This window comes from Dinoponera quadriceps, unplaced genomic scaffold (assembly GCF_001313825.1).
Source record: "Dinoponera quadriceps isolate SergipeBrazil2010 unplaced genomic scaffold, ASM131382v1 scaffold37, whole genome shotgun sequence".
NCBI classification, from domain to species: Eukaryota; Metazoa; Arthropoda; class Insecta; order Hymenoptera; family Formicidae; genus Dinoponera; species Dinoponera quadriceps.
In genome coordinates this window covers 1,608,647-1,635,176 of record NW_014554446.1, presented here as the reverse complement: position 1 = coordinate 1,635,176, position 26,530 = coordinate 1,608,647, and the positions used below count along the sequence as shown (strand labels likewise).

The following is a 26,530-nucleotide window of genomic DNA, read 5'->3' as shown; positions in this document are numbered from 1 at the left end:
CGTTTATCCCCCCCCCCCCCCCCCTTATCGGCGACAATCACCTCCTTGCCTAGACCACGTGTCCCTTTCGTCCGAGTTCCCGCCCGCACTCAGCCACAGTTTCAATCACGCGCCCGCGCGCGAGCGACGTACATTTCGCGCGGTCGCGAGCGAAATGAAAAAGCTTCGGTGTATCGAAGTAAAAGCTCGACGCCAGTCGGCAGCTGGACGCGAGTTTACGCATGGTACAGATGCCGCGCGGTGTAACCTGCATCGCGAGAAAAGGAGGGAAAAATGGAAAAAATAAGGAAGATTTAGAGAGAGAGAGAGAGAGAAAGAGACGCAGGCTCTTCGACGCTCAGGACGTTCGCGAAATTGACGTTACTTCAGTTTATTAGAAATTCTTTTCGAAAAAAAAAATATTCACGCGAACCCGTTACTGATTCTCTCTCTCTCTCTCTCTCTCTCTCCTGCGCTTCGCGAATCAGCCGAGTTTCCTCTCGGCGAGTTCATTCATACGTAAGGAAATATATCCGCTCGACTGCGCTGGCGATATTCGACCGGGAGGTCTCTATGGATACACCGGCGCGAGAATCAATTTTAAAGCGCTCTCCGTTGCACAATCGTCGACAACGCGTGCCGGAGGATCTCCCAATTTTTCCACGGGATTCAATTTTCGCGAGGTTCGACGATCCCGCGCAGTGCGAGAGACGCTGGCGCGCTAACCCGCCCGGCTGCGTTCAATCATAGACACCGAGGCGATTATTCCCCGTTTGACATATTCATTTGCAAAAATGAAAATAGGAGAAGCGAAACAGAAAAAAGCGGAAGCGGGAAGCGAAATATCGACGTGACGAAGCGATAATGATGACGCGCGCTCGAAATATTCGCGCATGGTGCTAAAGCGCTTTCGCGCTCCGTCCGGTCGTTCCCCGGTCGATGTTATTTATGTGACGTGCATATTCCCGCGGACTGCGAACGATCGCCGGCGACTTTCGCGCTTCGCATATATAGCACACGGCCCGGGATGTCGCACAAGTTGCAACAAGATATTTTCTCGCGAGATAATAACGCATCGAGTTGGTATAGAATAACAACGTAAACGATCGAAATGCGAGCCGAAAATAGCCGGCAGATGAAAATAGCAGCGGGGCACCGCAACGGCGGGATTCGCTTTGTCAAATCGTCCGGCGATATCGATTGCATCGTGGATTTTCGTGCTTCCACTGTGAAGTTGCTGCTGCTACCGCTTCTTCTTTTTCTACTTCTTCTTCTCCTCCCTCGCCATTTCTTTTTCACTTCGCTCACGTCGAGATATCTCGGGCGTAAAATGAAGATAAGGGAGTGGTGAATGACGGTATCAACGGGACTGCAGCGTCAATAAAATTTTTTTCGAGCACGTTTTACGGTGAAAAGACCGGCGAACAAAGACGAGACAGAGAGAGAGAGAGAGAGAGAGAGGGAACTAGTGACGAAGACGAATGTTCAGGCGGCATGACGAGCGCGGGCGAGAGTAAATGTTGCCAGTAATAAACTAATAAGTCTAATTGAGGGCGGCACGAAGGAGAAAGGATTTATCGTTCCGTGCCATGCGCGCCGCGCTAATCCGTTTCCGGCGAATTATGCAACACCAAGTTGCAGCCGGCCGAAGGGATTCCATCGCTCTCGTTTCCGCCCGTCGCGCGGATTAATGGCCGCGAAATATAAAGGGAGCGGTTCTCTCCCGAGCGCGCCCGCGGAAAAATCACGTGACGCGCGCGTGCACGTGACATTAACAAAACGCCGGCGTGGCGCGCATCATTAATGTCGACGTTCGAATCGGCTTCACCCTCGAATCGCACTCTTTAATTAGAGGAGAGACGCGAGAAGAGTCGGTTCAATTAGTGCAAAAGCTCTTTTCTCGTGGTGATAAGTGGGAGAGAGAGAGAGAGAGAGAGAGAGAAGAACGTAGCGGTGACCGACGAAGTTCGTTCACCGCGAGGAATAAAATATCAGGACATGGAAAATGTGTCGTGCGCTGCGAGAGATGCTCGATAAATAAGAAATAATTTATCGTCTCCATCGCAACCGAGTAGATGGAATAAGAAACAGCTGTTCGAGCGAGCATTCGCGTGCGCTGCAGCCGTCGCGCCTTACCACCCCCGTGTAAGGATCGTATGCATTCGGCCGGGAGCTGCGGACTGGAGAGACGATGTACACCAATTCAGTACTGAAACGCGCACTTAACGTTACGATACTAATGCCTTAAATAGGAAAGCGGGAGATGTTACTGCACTACTAACGGGGAGTCTAAATAGGCACATTGGTGAGAGCGACCGCCTGGTCGGGAGACCCGAGCGGAAGAGCCGAGTATGCCTCACCCCCGACGTTTCTCACCTTATATGAAATTAAGGCGCGGTTTTTCATTCTCCGGCTAACTTGTGATTTATGCTTAACCTAGCGATGACGTAATGATAACGTAGAAATTATGTTTCCCCACTCACGGTTAATGAAATTTTGTCATTCAATTTCCCAAGTCACCGCTACAAAATCGTCAGTTTAATGGCTAACCGTGAGTAGAAAGACGCCGTGTTTTTCCTTTTTCTGCATTATCATCAGTTTAAGTGTTGAAAACCACAAGTCAGCCGGGAAGTGAGAAATCGGGCCCAGAAGTGGACAAACAAACAAGCACGGGCTACAATCGCACGATGTTATATACTTCTTACCAGTCGAAGAAGTTCCACAGACACGCGAACATGTTGACGGCGCGCCCTCCGCATTGAAGAACCCGAGACACGAGCGCGCGCGCGTTCCCTCTTCGCGCCGTTCCGGATTTCCCTGCCGAGTCGATCGTAATCGTGGATCGGCGGGATCCTCACATTTCGCCAGGCGCGACCGAGAGTCGAGCGCAGTTCATCCTCGCACTCAGAGATCCCTCCGTGGCTCGACGATTTCGTTCTCTCATCGACGCTGGCAAGCGGCGCGTTTCGCCCGTGTCGTGTCTCGAAGCGAGCACGACGACCTCCTGCGGTATCGCTTCCGGTCCGGCTTTCCTCGACGGCGATTTACGGTATTCGTCAGGTTCGCGAGAAGCTACACAACGAGGCGACGCGAAGTCACGATAAGGTGGAGAGCGGACGTGAGCTAATCGTGAGCGTACTCGAGCGAAGCTCGCGCACGACGGCCCGTTGTCGGGGGAGCCTCAAATTCGTCCTCACCGTGAAACCGTGGCAATTAGTCGGCCAATTCTACAGCGGGATTGCGAATTACCTGTCGCGGCTCGGAAATGTCGTTCCCCGTCGAGCGCCGGCGGGACGCGCGATCCCGTATTAATATAAACAAACCCGGCGAGAGGAGAAAATGCACATCTATCCCGGCCGGGATATTCCCGTAAAAACGGTCGACGGGGCAATATTCGCGGTGCTTTCCTCTTAGGCGAACGTCGTCGCCGGGGATATAACGCCGGCGATATTTCGATCGAACGTGTCCGCCTGATAAAAATGGATTTATACGTCGCCGTCGTAAAGGGTGCTCGCGCGTCGGGACGAGAAATTGGGAAACAAATTAAAAGCGAGGGAAAAGCTGCTGTTGATGTTGCTGCTGCTCCATCGATTCCGGTGATAACCACTTCGGGGAACTCGCGTAAACTCGTTACAAAGTCTATCACCGTTTATCGAAGGTTTGTGTGCATTTATGAAAAGGAAGAAGCAGTAGCCGCGAAGCGACGCCGCCGCGTCTCGTTTTCGTCGCTCCGCGGAATTTAAATCTATGATATATGTTCCTCCCAGCTTGCACACGGATATAGCAAGGATACAGCAAGTGTGTATTTGTGTGTGTGTGTGTGTGTGGCGTTTAAATTTTCCCGGAAATGAATACTCCGGCGGATGCGCGCTTCCGACGAGGAAGGCTCCCGAAGCGATAAATCGATCATAAACTCATTTAAACGGCCCCGTGCGATGTGTACCGAGACATATTAAAAGCCGTCTGACAAGCTCCTCGCGACTGCACTCCGCGAGCGACGTTAGCGTCGAAGTTCATCTAGTTTCCATTGCTACAACGATGGGACGAGGTAACAAAAATATTAAGGAGAGAGCACGTCGCGCGATCGAACGGAATTTTTGCGCTGAACATATCGTTCGTTCGCCTTTTGTTTTGTTTTGAACGGAAAACCCCCCCCCCCCCCCCTCTCTCTTTCTTTGTCGGTTTAGTACCTCTTTTCGATTCTCGATACAACACGAAATATTTTCCCTCGTATCTCCGAAGGTACGAGAGTGACGCAAAAGAGAAAGAAAGCACACATACAGAGAGAGAGAGAGAGAGAGAGAGATAGAGGAACATCGGTTCTCTGCGGCTCTTTTGAAGTTGTACAAAATACGAATGCGACGATACTTTAAATTGTGTCGCGAAAAAATACACAGAGTAAGAGGGAAAACAGAGCGAGAGGAAGGGAGAAAAAGAGATGGCAAGAGACACGGGGAAAATTGTACGAAAGATTAAGCGCTCAAAAATTTTGCACGCTCCGCTCGATGATGTGAATAACGGCGATAATGCAACGAAGGTTGTTACGAGCAAAAGAAAAAAAAGAGAAGAAGAGCGCGAGACCTTTCCATCGCATTATCTCCTCTGCAAGCGACGTAATGTATTCGACAGCATGTAGGGCGCGCATCGAAAACGGAGTTGTCGGAGTTGCTAGTCGAATACATGAATAATCGGGTTGCAACTTGCAGCGCTACCATGCTCTTAGTAACCACGGCGCTTCTATCAAAAGGTTGTTCATTGTCCCGCCGCCGCGTCACAAGAAGCGGGAGGAGAGAGAAAGAGAGAGAGAGAGAGAGGCATCGTCTCTCTCTCGCCCTTTCTCTCTTTTTCCTCTCGCACTGCAAAATATAAATCTTCCCCGTAAATAAATCGTCCAATTACTTGCGCTCGCGGGAGCGCAGGCCGCGTCGTTTAAACCGCGCTGATTTTTTAATAGGTTTCCCGCGGCAAGCTCTGTTTAACCTTTCGGATAATCTTTAAAAAGGCGGCCCGCATATCGCGCGAGCCGAGCTTAATACCAAAGGCCGGTGCGTTTTCCACGGACGTTATTAACTCACATAATAAAAAAATTTATATAAATAGCGGCGAGAATAATAATTCCGATTTGCCACCACTACGAGAAATTGGTTTTAGTCGTGTAGCGGCTCCACCGAGAGAGGAGCCCGAGGGATGCTAAGTGATTAAACGCGTAACTCCCTTTCTCTCTCTCTCTCCTTCCGGATAAAAAAGAGCAACTCCGAAGGTAAAGCGTTTCCGCATCGGTTTCCACCCTATTTTCAGTCGAGCGCCGTCCCCCGCTTTTCGTCTCACGCGTCTTTCCTTCCGCGACGAACACGTTTCGCGAATACGCGACAACGTTCGGCGACCAGCGTGTGTCGACCGTTCCTCGATTGAAGCGTCAATCGAGGAACACGCGGCGCGTGAATCCGACAGCTTGGCGCGAATTGCCGAATCCGCATGGGTGTGGGTGATGTGTACGTGTGTGAAGCGAGAAAAAAGGAGCGCAGGAGGAAACTTCCGGTAAAATCGCCCGGCGACGACGTCGTCGTCGAATCGATTCGACGCGAATGCGGAAACAATGGGACGTACGTCCCGCGAGATGCATTTTACGATAAAACGCATTAGTCGAGCGTAACGCGGCGCCGACTTTAACTCGCTCTCTCTCTCTCTCTCTCTCGCCCTCTTCTCCCCATTATTGTCCTCACCCTCGCTTTCAACGCCGATTTCGCGCCCACGTTGTTCTTCACCCTCGCCTCTGCCTCGAGTTAACACTACTCGGGAGACGAAAATACTGCGATTAGCATTCGTTTCCGCGACGACGACGACGAGCGGTCGTCGCCGGATAAATAAACGCGCGGCGAGGGCTGTCGACGACGCTGGAGGGAGGGCGCGGGGGAGAACAGTGAGAGAGAGAGAGAGGACAGAAGTTAGTCCTCCGTATTTTTCATGAACCTCCTGCCGCGCGTGGCGACGTCGAATTAACGCCCGTCCCTCGGAGTTGGGTTCGTTTTAGCCGAGCTGGATCGCACTTTCCGCCCTTAGAGTGCAACCCAGCGTTGAAAGGAAAAAAGGACGAAGTTCCAGTGTAACACTGGTTCGTTAAAACAAGCAGACCCGTTGAGTATCGCGACCGTTTGACTTCGACGGCGGCGGCAACGACCGCTCGTGAATTCCCACTAGTCCGTTCGCACCGCCCTTGGCCTTCCGCGACCAACCCTTATCGAAGGACCGCGCGTGAGCGAGCGAATGGGCGAGAGTGCGTTGCCCCGTCGCGTGAACTTCGCATCGACGACGCGAAAATCGAAGCCGGGGCTCTCTCTCTCTCTCTCTCTCTCACAAGGCGCAAAGGCTCGTGAGAATTTCGCACGACGGCGGCGACGACGCGCGAATTCCTCGAGAAAGATCCTCACCGAGTGACAAAGCAGATCATTTGTCGCAGGAAGATACGTGAAGGATATCGCCGCGCGTATACACGCGTAACGATTAATCGTGCAACGGCTCGTTTCTCGTTTCCCGAGGAGAATCCGGCGATGCTCTATATTAAGACGTAGAATTTACGAACCTCGGTATTTATGCCGTTTTCCCGCTCGGGCAGAATAAATTGCCGGGGGCGCGCGTGACAAAGATTGATTTAGCGAGAGATCGGATTCGCCGATAAGCGGAAATCTTAACAAGTAGACGCTCGCGTGCGTAGAACGCCGCTAAAGCGCACCTTATCACCTATGTGTTCAGCGCTAAGCGAGGCCATCCGATTCCACGCGCTCGCACCGGCCGCGCTTAACACGAAGACAGCATGCGATTTGGACATTTGCACGAGAGAGAGAGAGAGAGAGTCGAGCACGGGCGCCGCACTCAGCGCTCGAATACATCGCGAGCTCGAAATATTCCAAACGTTCCACCGGGGAGAGCGATCGGCGGAAAGAACTCCGAAGGGAGCATACCGGAAGACGATTCCTCCCTGGGCAGCCGGTGCACGATCACGTGCCGGCTGCCGCGGGGCGACGTCCGCGCGACGCGACGTCACGGCCGACGCTCGCCCGAAGCCACACTTCCGCGAGGAGAGCTCGAATGAGCGACGGAGGGAGAGAGAGAGAGGGAGAGAGAAAGAATCCGCACGATATCGGAGGCAGTCGATCGCCTTGACCGAGGTCACGAGAGGACGCGCCGGAAGCGACACGGGGAAGACGGGCGCGCGATTGGCATCGCTTCTGTCGCGCGACGAAGGGCTGGTTCTCCAGCGGAAATGCGAGATCGCAGGATCCGCTCGCGCGCGATCGCCCGGCTGTCCCGGCGAGAGAGAGAATTCCGGGGGTTGCCCGACTCGTAGCGCGGCGAGGGCACAACTGGCATGCGCCTTCGCCACCCTCCTCTCTCGCGTCCAACGTCCGCTTCCGCCGCGCAGCCCCTTCTCACCGCGCCGCCCCGCGCCTTCGAGCTGCTGCCGCCACCCCCGGTGGCGCGAGTATTCCCTAGTATACCAGAGTCGGGGACGAGGGGAGCGCCACGGCTTTCGCTCTCTCCCGATCTCACCCCCGCCGAGCACCGAGCGGGTGCGCGTGTGCATCATCCCCTCTCCCTGCTCCGGGAACCGCCGGCGGCGCATTGTCCTCGCGAGAGTTTCGCAGCGACCGCTGCGTTACGCATCTGCCTCTCTCGCGACAGCGGCTCTGAAAACCCGGCCTGCCGGATTCTCCGGGCTGAACTGTGCGGGGGAAAAACGGTTCGGTTGAATTTTCCTGAAACGAACCGAGCGCGCGTTTCGCGTCGGAGGAAAGAGAATTTCTCGCTGCGAGAAGCGAATTTGATTCCGTGAGAATCGGAAATTCGGCTTCCCTCGGACGAAACGCGCGTTTCGTTGGTTCCTTCATTTCACGTAAACGCAGCCAAACTGTTTTCCTTCCCGTGTGCCGAATGCATGTCGGTAAAATTCTGCACACCGTGCAGAAATTTTCCTGGCATCTAATTGGGCCCGAATTTTCGATTTTTCGAACAACTGTCATTTCACTTTGATTCACCGTTAGCTTACTTATATTTTTGATTTATTATTTTACATTTATTTAATTTAAAATCAAAAATTTTCGGGTAAAAGTTGAATTCATTTATCATCATTTATTATTTCTTTCAAATACCGCTTTGTTTCGGTGCCCGAAAAATGACAATTTTCACTTGTCCAAATAGTTATATTTTTTTCAGTGGACATCGTTAAACTATTTTTTTTTCATGAAGGACCATTTTTCAGGAATGCGAATCTACAGGGATTTCGTTTTCAACGTTCAAAGCGTTTGAAAGTTACGAATTGTTTCCTTCAAGTAGAAAAATCGTTTATTTCCTCAGGTGTTTTTCTAAAAGAAAAAGAAATTATAAACATTGAAGATTAAACAACGTTTATAATCGAAAGTAGAGACTTGAAACAAAATATCTTTCTTTATGCGTATTAAGAGAAATAACATCCACAAATTCTGATACAGATTCCCAATTGGTATCTTAGTGGGATAATCTACTTCGGGACCACAACTTTGAATATTCCAACAGGAATCTGTGCTGCATATGGGAGAATTTTTATGCGGCACGTCTTGGAACGTTCGCTGAGGAGCGATGGAAAAATGTGTAACGTAGCGAAAAACTATGCTGTCGCAACGCCCAACCGCGAGAGCGACGCGAGGTATTATCGATGTTTCCTCGCGTATCACGTTATTTCGAATTCACGCGATACGAATTGGCATAAAGTGCGCCGGGCGGAATCGCGGAATGAAAATTTCGATATCGGGAAATTTACATTTATTGGGATTATTTAGAGACGGAGAGAGAGAGAGAGAGATAGCATTCGAGATATATAAATTGATAACGGAATCTTGCAGCAAAACGACACCGAAAATTGCCGCGGGAGAACGCAAAATATCCGGCGAGCGTGGTCCGGCAGAATATCGAACAATACAACCGGTGTTGTTCGCAGGTTCGAGTAATCGCGAGTTGATTAACCCGTCGGCGAGACCTTAAGAGCACAAAGACCGTCCGAAAGCGAGGATCGCGATTCCCAAGTCGGCCGTAATCGGAAGAATTAGGATCGTTAGCTCGCCGGCCGTGTATCTCCGACTCGCTGCCGGCGAGGCGCGCACTTTATTACCATCACGTCGTTGAACGGGTAAAACCGTCCCACCGTGAACAATTTATTAAAGAGGATCTTTCGAGAGCGCCGCCCATCAGCGGAACTTGACGACGACGACGCTGTGCCCGCGTTCCGTCCGATCGAACGACAAAGGCGGCCCGGCCGTGAATGAATAGCGAACCGCGTGACCCATAAAGACCGTCCTGAAAAACGATACACTCCGCGGCGAGTGTCGTCGCACACGTGTGCGACATCATTGTACGCCCCACCGGCGATAAAGGGTTCACGGTGGCCGTCGAATGGCGCACGCCAGATGGGATCGCGCGATATTCATCCTCCTCCTCGACCCGCGCGCGCGCCCGACGTCCCGTTAAATCATTCGATAAAATGCTCACTCTTCAATCAGGACGGGCTCTTCAATCAAAATTGCGTTTTGCAAAAATGCGTGACGTTGACAGATAGACGGCTGAGGGCCCCCGCTTTGAATGCCAAGTGCTCGTCGATTAATTGTACGATGTGCTGGCGGCGTCTCGCCCACGCACGTACGTGCGTAGGCGGACACGCCGTCGATCGACGAAACGGCGCGTCCCCGAAGGAGACGGTTGAGAGCTAAGAAGCTCCCGGCGTTTGGCCAGTTTTCGAACTCCGTTCGCGTACTTCTCTTCCAGCCAGCGGCCAGTTTCAATTCACAGGACCGCTCTTACTTCTTCCAAATTGTCGGACGACTGCTCTCCCTATCTTTCATTCGATATCCTCCGTCTTATGTTCGTTAGGATCCGAGGTGACCAAGGATTTTTGCATGATAAGCGTTCATTATTTTTGTATTACACGGAAGAAAATGCTACCGAATCAATAAAAATGTCCAACAGCAGCGTAATTGGAGTAAATCTTCTTGATTCGGTGGCAAGTATCGTGAAAACTATATCATGTTACGTATTACTTCAATAATTCAAGTATTAGTTTCAACGGTATTGAATCGAGAAGTTTATACGTTGAACTCTCGCACCAACGTTATCTATCTAATTTGCCGAGTTGTACTATTTCTCTTTCTCTCTTTTTTCCTTATAATCGACGTCATGCGCTTACAGAAAGATATACCGTCGCGTGACATGAGCGTCCGTATCGTCGCGCGCCCCCTAATGTCTTCATCGTCCCTCATTCATCGCAGCCGATCGCGCGACGTTCTCATCGCTCAAAGCTCGTCCGAAATTTCGCAATGCTCCTTTAATTCAAACGACGCGAACTGAAGGGAGTTTTGTTAAAAGTCGCGTTCAAAGTGTCAAAGCTCGACTCGCGTAATCCCGACATATAAAAAAAGAGGAGCTCTGCTCTTACAACCGAAAACGTTGCTATCTTAGCCAAGTTATAGCCACATAATATACACAGACAGCTAGTATTCTGTGTTACAGTAACTAAGTTTCAAAGTTATACAAGATTGCATATTGAAATTTGATATTACAGCACGGCAGATTTGTTGGCACGATGAAGACGATACTCCACAGAAATCGATATAACTTGGAATATTCAGCGAGACATATCTCTTGTAACAATTAATTCTGTTGTTCGTTTTGTCAATAAAAATTTGGTAACGAATTTCATTGCAGCTGTTATTTGGTTCTTCAGCAACAGAAGTTAGTTAAAATCACACAATGCTCATAGCAAAAGAAAATAATCTTATGTACCAATTCTGAATAACACGAACAAACACACGCAACAGTGCGGCGAAATTGAATCGCTTCGCCGTAAAACGAACGAAAATATTTCTCCGTCGTCTGTTGAATAAGCGTGCGATCTGTTTGACAGGATTAATGAGTCTGTTTCGTGAAATCTTAAATTGCCTTGAAATGGCTCGCCGCAATAACCAAGATAATATCCACCGACGATGAGTTTCTCCTACAAAGAGGTTAACAATTAGGCTGCCACACACGATTCCATCGGCTGCGCCAGTCTCGCAAGGCTGCTTGATTACAATTACTCGAGGCTTAATTTCGTGCCGGGCAAGACTCGCCGCATCAACCAATCCTATTTTTCCTCGCAGCGCGTGGACGAAGGGAGGCGCGGTGAATCCGGGATCCGTTTCGTCCAATCGCGTGCGTCAGACACCGAGCACAGCGACGTGTCGTGTTGTATACATTTATACGGTTACGCAATAAACAACGAGGCGGGTTATTATATAACGCGCGCCTACTGGCCGGCTATTGTCGCGTTAACACGGAATGACGTTAGACCGGAGGGCGACGGTGGCGACGAACGAGCCTCGTCGCGCGGTATCGGCGAGGGAACGAGCGGCGATTCCTCTTCGCGTCCGCCCCGACGGCGGATAAATTCTTCCCTTCCATTTGGCGTCCCCGTTCGATCTGACGACGGCACCGATAACGCTATCGTTCATACCTGTTTTCGAACGAGACCCTTCGATCTCCACGGCGGAGAATGCGGGAGTCACGTGAAAAGAAGTCGGAGTCACGTATTTCGTATCTGCGACGACACAACGGCCGCGTATGCGCGCTCGCGCGAAAAAGAGAGAGAGAGAGGGGGGAGGGAGAGAGATCGACGTGCTCCGAAAGGAAATTCGAGCGCGGCTCCGAAATGCCGAAGTGCCATCTGAATTCCTTACTTTCGTGCGAAAGCAGCTTATCGACGAGGTATCGGCGGAACTCCTCGGCGCCGAATGACGTTCAACCCGATCAGAGGGGGAAGGAGGGGGGGGGGATAAATGAGAATAATTCCCTCTTGCCGTGGAAGGAGCAATTAAGCGCTCCGAGGTATCGTAATAAGGTTGTGCGGATCGAAAGAAGCTCAGACGGTTTCGCTGAACTCGCGCNCCCCCCCCCCCGATATTTTTATCGCGGTTCCTAATAATAATATCGAGAAGTCTTCGTGGGAGTGCTTTTATGCATATTTCGTTATCCGGCGAGGCATGGAGCGTGTCGTTCTTCTACAAAGCCGCGGATAAACTCGGCAGGCAATATCCTTTTTTATTCGTTAATAACGTACGGTATCGGCGCAGAGTGCGGATCGTTGAACCGTAAAGCGCCGTAGGCATGACCTGCTGCCTGCCTACCTAGTTACATAATGCGAAATGCATTCGCGTGGTTGTGCGCTGCGTTAAATACACCTCGCGTAACCGACCCACCTTTCACCCGCATCATCGTTATTATCGTTACGGTGCTTATAGGGTCGGTCTTCCAAGTTCGCTGACTCCCCACGTATGGAATAACCAATACGATGGAAAGGGCTCGCGCGTCGTCCTGCGGCTGTCAATCATTGGACGAGAATCTACCGTTCGGAATCGGGTCATTTACCGACAATTAATTGGACACTCGCTCGTGCGGAGTGGGAATCATGATTTTCGCAGACCACTTTTTTACGTGGAGTTTTCTTTCTTTTTTTTTTTTAACGGATTTATCATCACCTCGTGAGAAGAGAGAGTTTTTTTTTTCTTCTCGACGTAGAGGAAAAGCGTCAAAACTGTGGCATTGTTATTGTAAACAGACATACTCGTGTTTCTCGGCTGTAAAACACTGAACCTTGTCGAATATACATGTATCAGATATCGGATACGTCAGATATACTCTGCACGTATAGAATAACCAGATTAGTTGTAACACACGGGCATCTAAAACTGCCCGTATGCTATATCGTATTTGAAAAGACACGCTTAAGCACTGATTGACTCGAACCCGAGATTCCCGGATCAATAAGTACCATCTCAGGTGTAATGGGTATCAGGTACTACATCACATCGTCAATTAATATAGATGCGTTTCGTGTTCTATGTACGATGTAACCAGAGAGAGAGAGAGAGAGAATTCAGCTAACCAATCTTAGCTGCTCGTGCAAATAATTTCAGCTAATAAAAAGTTCAGCCAAGTAAAGCACCTCGCAGCAAATACATTTTACCTCTAACAGCCAGCTAACTTTTAGCAATGACAGCAAAGTTCGAACAGACTGATGAGATTCAGCCGCTGTTACTAAGTCGTTTCTCCGAGTGAAGGAACCGAGGATGTTCCCCGAATCTTCGTCGAGAATCGTTTCGACGGGTCGTGAGCGGATTCTCCTTGCGGGATTCTTCTTCGGTTTGAAGCCGTGAGTTCGACTCCGTAAGATCGACCGCGACGAGCTGCGGCGTACGCTCGTTACCGTGGCGGTAATAACGAGGGAGTAGCTTCCTCGTTAATATCAGAGTATCACATCGATATCGCGCGTTCTCCTCCTCCTCGCTAAGGCTGTTAAGCCTCGAAAGTGGGAAGAGGCGCGGTCGACTCTCGTGCCGTCATAATGTCGTTAAATATCGCGGCGGCGTTGTCGCGCGTAAAATCTTCACTCAAATATGCGCTCCCCATTACGGCCGTTAAACGTTAAGACGAGAGCCACCGGCGTTGTCCGCTCGCGAGAGAGAGAGAGAGAGAGCGTTTTGCCGCTCTCCGAGCACGACGACCGGCTTAAGGTAACCGCACAAAGCGATGCATCGTGGAGACACACCATTAGTAAGATGCATGACCGCACGCGCGCGGTCGTGTAGAGGCAACACGTGCATGTTGTGTGCGTGCATACGCCGGGCCTTCCGCTCGCGGATGCGACATCTCGGCACCAGGAACCACGAGATAAGCAGACGCGGGAGGGAAAGAGAAAAATGACAGAATACAAATTCGGTGATCCTCTTTGTGACGCGATAAATAAATTATTTCTCGAACGCGGAGAGAGAGAGAGAGAGAGAGAGAACGGATAAATGTGTGTCTATCAAAATTCGACAGAAATATCGATGAGGATGGCGCACGTGAATAATCGAAACATGCAAACGCGAACGTCAACTTCGGAGACAGCGCGGTAATTCCTGTGACAACCCTATGAGCGGAGTTGAACGAGACACTCCACTTGGCATCGAGTCTGGTGCATGTCTGTGTAAGTGTGTGTGTGTATATATGTGTGTATATGAGCCTGCAGTTGTGTAAATTGTATGCGGATGTACGAGGACATGAGTCGCAGTGCACTACCGGAGGCCCCACATTTCCGATTGCGCGTATGAGAGGCCGCACGCACGATGCATTCGTACCTATGTAACGAGATCTACGCGCGCGCGCGCGTGTATATGTATACGAGGTGGGGTTATCGCGGGGAACTTTGGCACCTGAAACACGACGCCGGGACGTGCCACCCACTCGCCTCAAATTGAGACGAACGAGGAACAGCGTGTGCCCGGCCGCGCCACGTGAGAGTTACGCGCAATCGTATCGTAGACGGGAAGCCCGACCGAAACTGTACCGCGAGAGATCCTGAAAAATCTTCCGGCTTAAAACTCTCGGGACCCCAGGCGGGGGCAGAGGGAGGGAAAGGGCGAAATCTCAGATCCGAGTTAAGGATTCACGAACAACGGACGCACTTGCTTCCACGTCAACTCCCTCTCTGTGGTTTAACGTTAACCGTTCTGATTTCGCGTACGAGTCGCGAATTGCTTTTACAAAAAGGTAGAATTCGCCTGTGATCACTCAAAGTGAGATTCGTCGAGATTTTTCAACGCACGCTGCTTGGATGAGAAGAAAAGGGACAAGATGACGATTTGCTAATTTTTCTAACCCAGCCATGAGAAAGAATCGATAAATCCCGAGATCGTCATTTTACCACCCTCCCCCCTCTCTTCCCAACCATTCCGCGATTTCACCTTAGCGTAAATTGGACGAAAATAATTGTTGTCCGACTTTACTTCTTCTTTAATCCTCCAGTCCGGAAATCCCGTGGAAATATGCGAGGGATAATCACTTCTAATCACCGACAGCGCGTGATCGCAGCGAGCTTAAACGAAACAGGTTTCGCGTTGAAAACGGCAAGAAAACGGGTCGGACAAACGGACGGGAGGACAGAGCGCGACGCGGCGTTACGTTAAATAGATTAAAAAGTTGCGCATGAAAATGGAATTAATTAACGCGGGCGAATGCATCATCGGACAGCGGAGGAGAAGCGCGGTTAATTAACCGACCGTCGCAATCCCGCCTTCAGGGTAACGTCGCGCGTTGTAACGCGCGCACAGGGTGCGATTAACGGCACCATTGTTATACGGGCTTCGCAAATTAATAAGAAGTCCGGTCGAGGAGTTTGCGGGCGGCGACGTTCGCTCGTCGTCTCCTGACGGCGCGCCGAGATTGACCCGTCGCGAAGTTATCGCCCGAATGTTCCACTATATGGGTTCGTTGCGCGCGCATCCAGGATTAATTAACGTGAAGTTAATCCCCGGAGGTTTTTCTCCTAAACGCTCTACGCTATTTACGAGCGAAAATCACGGCCTTAGTAACATGATGTGATATACATTTGATTTCAATTTCAATACGGTGTCGGCACTTTTCTTAACGCGGTTTGGAACGCAGCCGATGGTCCACTGACAGAACTTGTTTACGATGAGTTCTCAGGAATCGAGTCTCTCATTGGGCCACCCGTTGCGCGTTGAAGTATACGTATATTATGTTTATATATTATATAATATTACGTAAGCCTGATTAATATCCTCTTGTTATAGAGAGTGTCAAGCTGCACATCATAAATCATGTTTACAAACATCCAGCACAAATTTGCCGAGCTTTTTCGCGCTGCATTACCCTTCTAACAGTATCGTAACGGGCAAATTACCTTAAACAGACGCGCATGCCCCATGCAAAACAAGGGGGTTAATAACTCTTACACCAGTGCGGTGCGCACGGACAGTTCGAAGCGCGCGCATACCCGTGTAAACGACGGCCAATCAAACGGGATGTAGAAAATTAATTTTCCCCAATGTTGGGAGATCAGCTTCACGCTCGCCCGGGATTGCGTGTCGTCGACGCGAAAACGGCAAAAACCTCGCCGTCGGGCGCGCGCGGGACAATCGCTCGCGATCTCTCCCGCTCGCCGGGAAATACAATTTGCTCGCGGGACACTTCGCCCGGGGGCCGCTGTTCGCTTCGTCCGAGTTCTCCGGGATAAGGCTGTTTATCATCGTATAGATACCGCCCGCGGTGTGTCGCCCAGCGAGTGTACAACACACGCGCGCTCTCTTTTCGCTCTTTTCGCTCGCGGAGAGTTAATAGCCGAATGTCCGAGCGCACTGGAGGTGCAGCTTCTCCTGGGGGATGGCGGGTCGCGCGAGATACCAGGGTGCGATACCGACCACGGGAGAGAGGCCAGAGGGATCTGTGCTCCATCCCATGGAGAGGAAATAACACCCGGAGAACACGATGTATGGCCTGGACTTAAGTTATTTATAGACTCGAGACAACGCCGGCCTCTATAGCGCGCGCCCTCGACCATTCACTACCCCTCCCCCTTCCTCCATGTCTTCGGTACCGTCGTCCTTGTTGCGGAAGTATTACAGGGTGTGCTTCCAGCAAATTCCAGCGCGCGCGCCTACCGGCACGGCGGAATGCAAGCTGTTAATCCTTCTCTCTCGCCCGGGCTTGCATGCGCGCAAATGACCGTTCGTGAATTATATCGGGGACTTTCAATCGGTACCGAGTAGAATCCGAGGAAAATGGCGATGCTGTTGTCGTCGTGGGCACGGTCGATTGCGCCGATCGCGACTTTAAGAGGAGGACCCTTTTTCCCCGCACATTTCTCGAATTTCAGAGAGAGAGAGAGAGAAAGAGAAGCTCTCTCGGTGAAGAGGAACGCGCGACCGATGAAATCAAATGAACCATCCGCCGGTCCCATCTTACCAGTCGTAAAAGCGCACTGAGAGATTCACGTCTCTCCCCCATCCCCTCTCTCACTCTGTTTTTCTTTCTTTTTCGCCGGTATGACGATTTTCTTTCTCGTCCGCGGAAACGTTGGAAAAAACGCGGGAAGAAATTTCACGGACACGCGCGCGCGGACAATGGACATTTCACTCTAAGCGCGTGAGGAGAGTGAAATAAACGAGCGGTGCCGGTCGGCCGGTGAAGCATCGCCCGGACACGTGTGTGGGGGTGTTCAGGTCCACCGTCGGTCCGTATGGTAACGCGCGGCGCGCCGCATGGAAAACCGACGCGATCGGAACAACGCCTCAGGCGAGCGTCACTGCGCGCTGACCGACGAAGCTCGATCAAATGGAAAGCCCCCTCTCGCACCTTCCCCACCGCTTTCTTCTCCCCTCTTTCTCTCTTTCTCTCTCTCTCTCTCTTTCTCTTTCGTCCGGCGCTCCCCTCGCGGAGGATTCCGGTTTTGCCCGTGCGACGTTCACAATTAAACATATTTCGCGTATTCCCGCTAAAATCGCGGTCTTCCTTCGTAATTACGATCGCGCGACCTCGCGGTATTTCGAGAAGGGGGGGGGAGGGGGAATTCACCGGATGATTCGGGCGGATGATCTGTCGAAGATCCGCGCCCCATCACGTCGGCGGACTCGCAAATGAAAATTAATGGGTGATTGGTGAGACGTGGCGCGAGCTTATCGGTGATTCAATCGATCGGCCGCGACTGATGATGACCGACGACGTAATACTGACCGTTGACCGTTCTTGGACGCTGGCAAACACGGGCGTGTACCGTTCGGCGAGCCGAAAACATGCGTATCATGCGCGCCTTGAAATCGCATATCTCGACGCAAACTGATAGGAGAGAGAGAGGTTACTTTCTCGCGCGAAGAATAATCCCGAAACGTTGACCTCGATCCTTTGCCATTAAAAAAGATCGCTAACGTCCGTCGTTACATCCATTTCTCCGGACGCAGCCGTGTTCGTCCTCGATTATCCTGCGCTCGTCCTTAAAAGTCACGCAGTGACTCGAGGAACGGAGTCACGCGGCGGTATCGATTAACGTTTCGTTCTGTCCGCCGGAGACTCCGAGTCGAAATCTTAAGTTCACATTAACTTTTAACCCTGCAAATTTTACTCTAATTACCGTTGGAAATTCTATTGATTCAACGGCATTTTTTTCCTGCGTATACATAATCAATTATATTTCTACTTCTAGTAAATATTTCCCAAGGAGTATCGGAGTAACCAGAAAATTCTATATGTAAAACCTATCGACGTCTCAGAGACGCCCGTTAAGATTTTATACTATATTTTACAGAGTTATATAATGTGGAGCCAAAACATCGACTCGGGCAAACGTTGATTTTCCCTCTCCCTTCAAATGAAGATTGTGAACGTCCGTCGCTGCCTATATATTTAACAGACGCCGCGTGTTCGGCCTCGATTATCCGCGCTCATCTTTAAAAGTCACGCGGCGGCTTTACAGACTAACCACGCTATATCGTGCCGTCGCGCCGCAGATCCGCGGAGATAATAAGCTGCTTTTTTCCCTGAGCAAGCGAGCAGTCGTCGTGCAGGCGAACGTGCCATCGCGTTTGATTTCGCGACCGGGCCCAAAACGGTCGGCCATAACCGCCGAGAGGACGACGAAAAAATGTCCGACTGGCTCGGAAAAGCTCGGGAACGTTTGATCGGCCGGAGGAAGTGTCTCCGGGGCTCCCACTCTCGGTAATTTCGTCGCGCGCATTTTTCTCCCTCGCCGTATCCTTCCACCCTCGCGTCCTGCCTGCAATCGGTCGACAGGCGTGCGACGAGAACGGAGGGAACAGGGAGAAACGGGCGAAATTTCCACGAGACCGAGCGCGAAACCCGGTCGAACCTCCGACCTATTGCGAACGGCACGAACAAAGGACGTGGAAGGATGGAAAAGGGAGCGGCGGGGAATCTTAGCGTGACGGATAACGAGGGCGTTAATCACGCGTTATCACTCGCTCGTAGAAGAAGGACGAAAGGGCGACGAAGACGACGTCGGAAAAGGCGGAGAAAGAGGGCGGGAATGGACGTGCGCGCACGTTTCCGGGAATGTTTTCCGTAACTGCTGCGCTCTTACGCGCGACGAGAGGTGTCTCTCGCGCGATCCCTCGGGACACGAATTTACATTTGAATTTCCGTCCTCAGGATTCGAAGCTTCGGAAACGAAGCACGAAGCCGTAAAGCCGGCTCAATCGTGTTCCGCGGCAAGACGGCGCGCGATATCGCGCAAACGACGAGAATCGCTCGAGACAGTTTCGGCCGCAAAACGGCCGCGCCGAAGCGCGCATTATTCGTACTACGCGCGCGACAGGGAGGAAGGGCGGGGTGTACAAAACACACGGCGGAAGATACAACAGTTGCGCCGAACAGAATTAGGAAGGCGATCTACGCAAGCGCTCAAACATCAAAGACAACCCCGCGCCGCACCGTCTCTAAATAACTCAAGCGATCCTCAACGAGCAATTTACAGCGCGACGGCGTCCTCAGAAAGGGTAGAAAAGCAAGGACCGAAATTCAAAGGAGACGTGCCGTCGACAAACGACTCACAACGAACTCCTATTATCACATATCTACATATATACACGCATACGGAATAACTGAATTTACTTTTATCATTGCCGAAGGGTCGGGAAAAAATAATGCTAGAATCAAGTAAATACATAATTACTTGTTTTTCAGCTTTTTAAATCAAGTAATCTCTCGTCCGCTTTCTCCGTCCGTTCTTCATTCTTCGTCTCTATTGATTCCGCGTTTACTACATACATATCAGAGACCGCGCAATCGTCGGATCGTAATCATATTATGAGGGAATCTGAATTGAGAAGGGTTAAATTTCAGGGTGGTGCGCTGAAGCACGTCCTCGGACGGGGGAACGCGCTCATCGCGATCTATTAGCCTGATTAACAGTCATTACAGCGGCGCTCGTGCGTTGCGATCCTGCCTGAAATCGATCTCGCGTTGCTCCCGCGTTGCTCACTCGTAGTTCCCGCGACGTCGCGAACGCCCGTCGCGACTCTCATGAGCGTCATAGACGACTTCGGTCGCGTGAGTTACGGCAAAACTTGGCAGTTAAGAAGTTAAGAAGCTGCCCCGACGGGTATCCCGACGACGAGTTTATGGTACGTCCGTCCGGCAAAAATTCCGACGCGCTGCGCGAGATTTAACGCGAGCCGAGTGAGGAAAACTGCCGGAGTCCCTTCCGGAAAAGGGGGGAGAAAGAGAGAACTTCTTCTTCAGTCACTTTTTCCGACCTTTCCCGGGCTTCTTATTCCTGTTTAATGCGCCCTACGTCGATCTAATTTCGCGACGACGTTAGGCGGCTTACGCCTCCACGATAGCGTAGCCAGGTCGTTAAACGACAGTTCCGATATACCTTCCTCAATCGCCGGAGGATATCGTTCGCGGGAACGACGGTGGTAAAGTGCGACAACGTCAAGGATGAAAAGCCTCGGAAGTATGATGTCTAATAAAAACATCCGGTGCTCCCATCTGCCGCGGATCCACTCCGTCGTCGATCAACGGACACGTTTACAACACAGATTCTCCCCGCGCGCAGATGGATGCACGGTGACGAATTCGTCGATCGGAAAAATCGGTACTGTCAGAACTCGACTCGCCCCGAAATTGGTAGAAATCTATCCGGGGAGAAAGAGCGGAAGCTGTTCCGTCTGGTTGATTATTTAAATGGCGCCGTGAGCGAAGGAGGGGGAAGGAGGAAGCGCTTTATTTTCTTTATCGGGCCGCGCGGAGAGGATTCCTCGCTCGTATCCGTGCACACCGGTGGACTCGGCCGGTCGTAATTTGTACGCGTATCGGGGAGGCTCTCCGTAATCCCGGCCGTAGAACGCGATCCCGATTTTTCGTTCGCCGGTTGTATTTCAAAAGCCGCCGCGCGTGCATAAAGCAAAGCATTCGGGGAGATTGCTCGTGGCGAACGGGCGGATGTGCAATCGCTATTTCGAATCGTCGGCGAACCCGGCTTCCCGATTTAAACGGCACGATCTCCCTCGTGCTCGGACATTTAGCTGTTTAAACAAATTTACCTGTCGATATACCTTTCGAATCGGTCATGCTCGCGGCTGTAAATAGCGTTTGTATTAAATTCCTTCGGGAGATCGCAACGTTTCACAGACGGGGACGGCTAATTTAATGAGAATATCGGTCGAACGTTTTTCCACCTTCGTTTCGTTAACCTCTTTAGTTTTGAAGCCTCGGAAAAAAAAAAGAACCTGGTTTTCCCCCAGGTATTCTCGCGGATTTCTCAGGTTTCCACCTCCGAGGATAGGGAAATTCGTTTAGAAAAATGTACATATGTTCGGTTAAAAACTATCGCCATTTACTTGTTTCCTTGCAAAGGAGATGAGAAACCGCGTAATAATCCGCGGAAAAATAGGAATAACCTGTGATTATTTTCCGAGCTTTTAAAACTACACGTAGAAGTTGCGTTAATTTTGCTTGCAGTAACAGTTATCATTGATAAACCTAGGCAATGCGAAATACAATGTATTGCCAAAACACAATAGTGGAAATAGCACGTATACCGACGGAAAATGAGAATTATTTTCAGTTTACTTTTCACTACGCACTAATCTGTAATTTCTCAATCGAATCAAGCCTCGAGTCGTTTCTCGCTTTTTAAGCGCCATCCTTACGCAGAAATAAGCAATTTCCCGTGTTGATAACGCGTGATAAATTGCCTCATCTATATACGTACTTTCGACAGGAAGCTCGAGAGGAGGATCGTGTTCGACAATAGAACGGAATATTACAGCACGATGTGATCGAAGTCGTAATTAAAATCTAACGTTCTTAGTAAGAACTTCCAACTCGAAATGGATTGTTGCCGAACACGCGACGTGATCGATCATCCGCGGCGCATTAACCGAACGCCGCGGAATAAAAGACCTCGTCCTATCATCGTAGAAGCCGCAATAAGCAAAGGAGCACGAACTTCGATCAATCCGCTTGTGTTCCCGTGTCAGGCCGCCGCAACGTTGCTTTGAATAGCAAATATACGTTTCGCGTGGAAACAAGGAGAGAAGCGAGACTCAACATTTGCACGTCTCTCTCTCTCCATCCTCCTTTTGCGAAAGGCATAGCTTGTAGTATGCATAACTATCGTACTGAAACAGGTATACCGCCCTTACGTTTTGCTTCGTCGCCTCTATTCCCTTCCCTTTGTCGCACGGAGACTCCATTGCGATTATAATGATGCAAATCAAAGAGCACTCTCGCCTCGCAGTCAAGAGAGAATAAATCAACAGTTCGAGTGATGTTAGAAAAAAAAAAAAAAAAAGAAAAATCTCCTTTCGGTGAAGCACACATCCTATTGTGAAAGTGAAGACAGAGAGAAGCTCCGAGTGAGTCCTCGGTATGCGCTTTCGCGTCCGGAAAGTTTGCTCTGATTTGCCGTATGACTTGCAAGATGCGCGCATAAATCTCGGTGAGACATCGAGCCGTTTCCTCGGCGTCACGGCCAATGAGAGGCGGGGAAAAGTTCGCGAGTTCCTTCGAACCCGCGTGCAGGACGACGGAAGACATATTATTATACCGGGTGTGACTCACCTCGAATGCAGAGCGCAGCCGCGCTGCACCGTGATGTAACTCGGGGTTGGCGGTGGCGGTGGCGGTGTGCGATACGTCGACGGCGGCGGCGGAGGTGGTGGTTGCTGCTGTTCATGTCTGTGGGGATGATTGTGGTGGTGGTGGTGATGGTTATGAGAATGGTTCAGGGTGCCTCGCAGAGTCCCAGGCAGATGGCGATGCGGCGTCGACTGCTCGCTGAAACATCAACGGGACGGAGTTGGTCAGAAAATCGATCGCCGCTCGGCGGACACTCTCTCGGGCGGTTATTCTTTTCCCACCGGGTACGTGGTAACCCACGTGGCGCGCAGGTGGGATCGTACCGATGGTGGAACGTACAGAAAGGCCGTGTCGGTAAGAAGGCCGGCGCGAGGTAAAACCGGGCTCGCGACATCTAACCCGTCGTACGCTCTGATCTCGCGCGGATAATCGGAGAGACGTGACTTTTGAGGTTTTCAGGAAAATTCTCTAGACTCCCTTGGTCGCTTCCTCTTCGTTGACCGACCGGGGGAGAAGTTTCTCTTTTCACCGAAGCACATCAGAGTGCGACGCTACGTTCTGTGCGTGATTTCGTATGTATCGATGAAAAAAAGCGGCCCGCTTCATTGGACTTAATCATTCATGTCGACACGATGGTGTTAATTATAATCCGGCAATAATCCGGAGTATATGTCGAATACGAGAAGTTGCGCGAAATGTCCGGGTCCACTCCGCTCCGTGATAAAGTACCCTCGTAGATGCGCGGAGCCGAACTGTTCTCTTAAATCTTACGGCCCTATAAATTTTATATGGGAACGGAAAATATATGTGCGCGCACACGCTCGGAACTTCGCTTTCTAAATCAAAGTCAATACTCGGGAGTCGCGCGGTTCCGCTGCCCATGCCCTTATTTTCCTTTGGCAACGACGTCGCGGCGACGCTACGTCTTCCTTGCAATCAATTTAAATACATAAAGAGCCCTAATTCCTCGAATCAATTGCTGATAACACGTTATCGAGTCGAATACGAATTTCAAATACGTTACGAACTAGTGCCAACATTTATCTAACGATAGCCGCATGCGAGACTTATTCGTGTTTCAGCGCTTATCAGCTATCGGCTAATGTGGAATACGATAAATCCTAAAGATAAGGAACGTCCTCGTCATGAGAGACAAGCGTTCTCGAAAGGGTATTCGCGTACACTCTGAATGTTTTTGAAGGGAAATCCCCGCTCGAAAAATGGAGTGACCCTCGAGTAACTTAAAAATTAGAGTGACTTTTCACTTTTCATGCAATGAATTCTTCCACCCTGTGACGCGGAATGAATATTTTCTATTTATGCCGCGAAATTCCGCTCGAAAAATGACACGACTGTCGAATCACTCGAATTCGAACAACTTTTCATTTTCTTTCATCTCATATCTCCCGAGTGAATATCTTTATTTCGTAACTTAAATCTAATCTAATCTAGTAACGTACGTTACGAGCGCATGCAACAAGATAATCGATAATCGACCTTAACTGTAACTGTTCTGCGGCCGTTGTATCAGTTGTGTGCTTTTTCAGTTTGCACAATTTCAATTTACAATTTGTTACATTCCACAGGTAAAAATATTGAAAAAGTTACTCTATATTTCTCCCTTAAATATGATTAATAACATTTAGAAAACTTTAATTAACTTATCTTAAAAACAGTGCAAGAAAGAATATTTTACGTGTTGAAGAATGTAAAAATTAGAAGAATTCATTTTTTTTGGAGTAAAGCATTTACTCTAATCGAGTGAAACACTCGTTCCACATGAACGAAACGGCAAACTTGACGGTTGGAGTGAAACATTCACTCTTCTGTAAAGTGAAATGTCACTCCGTTTCAAGTGACAGTATTTTCACTATCGCTTGGAGTGAATTCTCATTCGTTCAGAGAGAGTGAGGTTTCACTCCGAGAAATTTAGAGAGCATGATTGAAAAAAATTTACGTCCCAGCCGTCGTATAATCCGCTTCTATTTTACATCCCCGTACGCTGAACGCTAATTGCCGCGATATCCTCTTTTGTAAACGAGACAAGCTGTGTTCTGTGTGTGACGCGCCAACCGTCGTCTCCTTCAATGCGCTTTTCATTAGCGATTTTTCGGGACTCGGACTTGTTTTCACACCTGCCGGTAATTATATGCAAAGGGACGCTCGTTATATCCGGTCATAGGGTACGACGTTGCACCTGGGCTGTCCTCACTTGCAACGGACGAGTGCCTCGTTCCGGAAGCTCCGCTATTTTGTCCGAGATATTTTCGCGCGTATCCGTCGTGATTTGAACCCTCGTTTACGAGCGGAAGCTTGTGTGCTTACCTCCGAAACGCTTATAATGAAGCGTCGGCCTCCCTTCTCTACGTTAATTAAAATATTCAATCAGATTTTCCGACGAACATACGCTTTGCCTCGTATGGAACATTTCTAGAGATCCGTTCTCTCAAAATATATATAGCTCATATTTTACGAATTTAACGGCAGCTCGGGAAAAAATAGATTACGCGACCGATCTGGACGGTAGTGAATTTTTCAGTCACTTGTCAAGGAAACGTGACAAAAGGTGACTTAAATGACTGGATGGCAACGCTGCAATTGGTATCACACAATGGGACAACTTATTTCCGGACAACTTTGGACGTTTCAATCGGAATATACACCGTGCATAGGAAAATCTGAGAACATTTCCACGCGAGTCGTTTCCGAACGTGAACGCAAGTGACGCATCGTACGCGGAAACATGATTCTGAACAACGGATAAGTCACTGCGGCACTAACGGCCGGAAATGAATCGCGCAAATTAACGCGCGAATCAGTCATTTCATGAGTTTGCTTCGTGCGCGCTTTTTACATACACACATACAGTGTTCTTGCTCGCAAAAGTTGCGAATTTTAATTCGATTGTAAAGTACAGGCGGCGGAGCGAAACTCACGTTACCATCGTGGTAATGGTTGTTGCTCGGAGTTAAGCGACGTTTCATACGCAGCCGGGTGATTTTATCGCGCGTGGCGAAACCGAACGTGGGACCGGAAGTGTCGAAAGGAATGATTCCCGGCTCCGTTACTACAGTTAGGTTCTTATCCGTCAGCGTGGACTAATCTCACTTCAGCGGGGCGCGCCGTTATCGTTTGGCCGGCCGATAAGAAAAAGGAAAAGAGCGGAAAAGGGGGAAAACGCAGCCGGGTCGGGTTTTTCACGGAGGTTAACAACCTTGATTCCGGCTTCATCCCCTTAATGCACAGCGCGGTTACGAATTTCTCGTAAGACGCTGGCGGGCGGATCCGCCGTTGGCGAACTTGGCGGGATTCGCGTAGGAGAGCGCGCCCGGGGAATTTTTAATAGTCAATACTCTCGATTCCGTGAGATCGTGCACACTTTGATCGCGCATACCGTCGCGACGCAGCGTGTGCTTACCTCCGAAACGCTTATAATGAAGCTGAGGCGCAAAGTTCTAAGAATAGCGATATGCTCGAGACGCGGGACTGACGTGCGCTTCGTGAAAGAGAGTAATTAAACGCCGCGTCGACTGTAATCAAGACTCCCGCGCGTGTAACAGTGAATCGCGGAGTAATTAGGTGAACGAGAATAAACATACACACACACACACACACACGATCAGTTTGTACGGTACAGTTTCGCTCGTCTGCACTCCTGTCGTACTCTCTGAGGTACGAATGGGTGTCAGTACGGTCACTCGTGATTTCAAGAGACGGCCTCAGAGACCGTATTCTGGACGCATAGCGAACGCTAAACGTGCTCTCCTTATTTCCAAGTTGAAACAACGTTGCACGTGACGTTCATGTGAGAGAGATACTACTCGGTACTTGGAGTCAGATGTTTAACGCCAAATGCGCGGCCTCATTTGAAGGAATACATACGTAATTGGAGTAACTATGTAATCTCACTACATGTTATAGTCAATTTTCGCCCCAACTGTACGTTTACGGTTCTTTCAAGCGCGCAAAATCTATTCTGCTATAGCGAAGTACGTGTGAATCTGGATGTATAATCATAACAAATGTGATTTTATTCGTTTTTATTCGTGGTTTTCTTAACTATAATTTTTGAACTATGTCATTATAGTTGATAAATCTTGCACATCTTTCTCTC

The 26,530-nt window shown here is 50.0% G+C and overlaps 1 protein-coding gene across 8 annotated transcripts in view; it reads right to left on the bottom strand.

The window, feature by feature from the left end:
• LOC106749041 overlaps window positions 1-26,530 on the bottom strand; it is a 116,270-nt gene that overhangs the window by 85,418 nt on the left and 4,322 nt on the right. For 7 of the 8 annotated variants that reach the window (XR_001374811.1, XR_001374809.1, XR_001374810.1 and 4 more), the window contains exon 2: window positions 22,399-22,614. Coding sequence is in view for 5 of the 8 variants with exons in the window: in XM_014628101.1 (XP_014483587.1) it covers window positions 22,399-22,614 (216 nt within the window). In the remaining 3 variants the exon portion in view is untranslated. Of the gene's footprint in view, window positions 1-2,684; window positions 3,155-22,398; window positions 22,615-26,530 lie in introns of those variants that run through there. The other variant, XM_014628121.1, reaches the window with a different exon arrangement.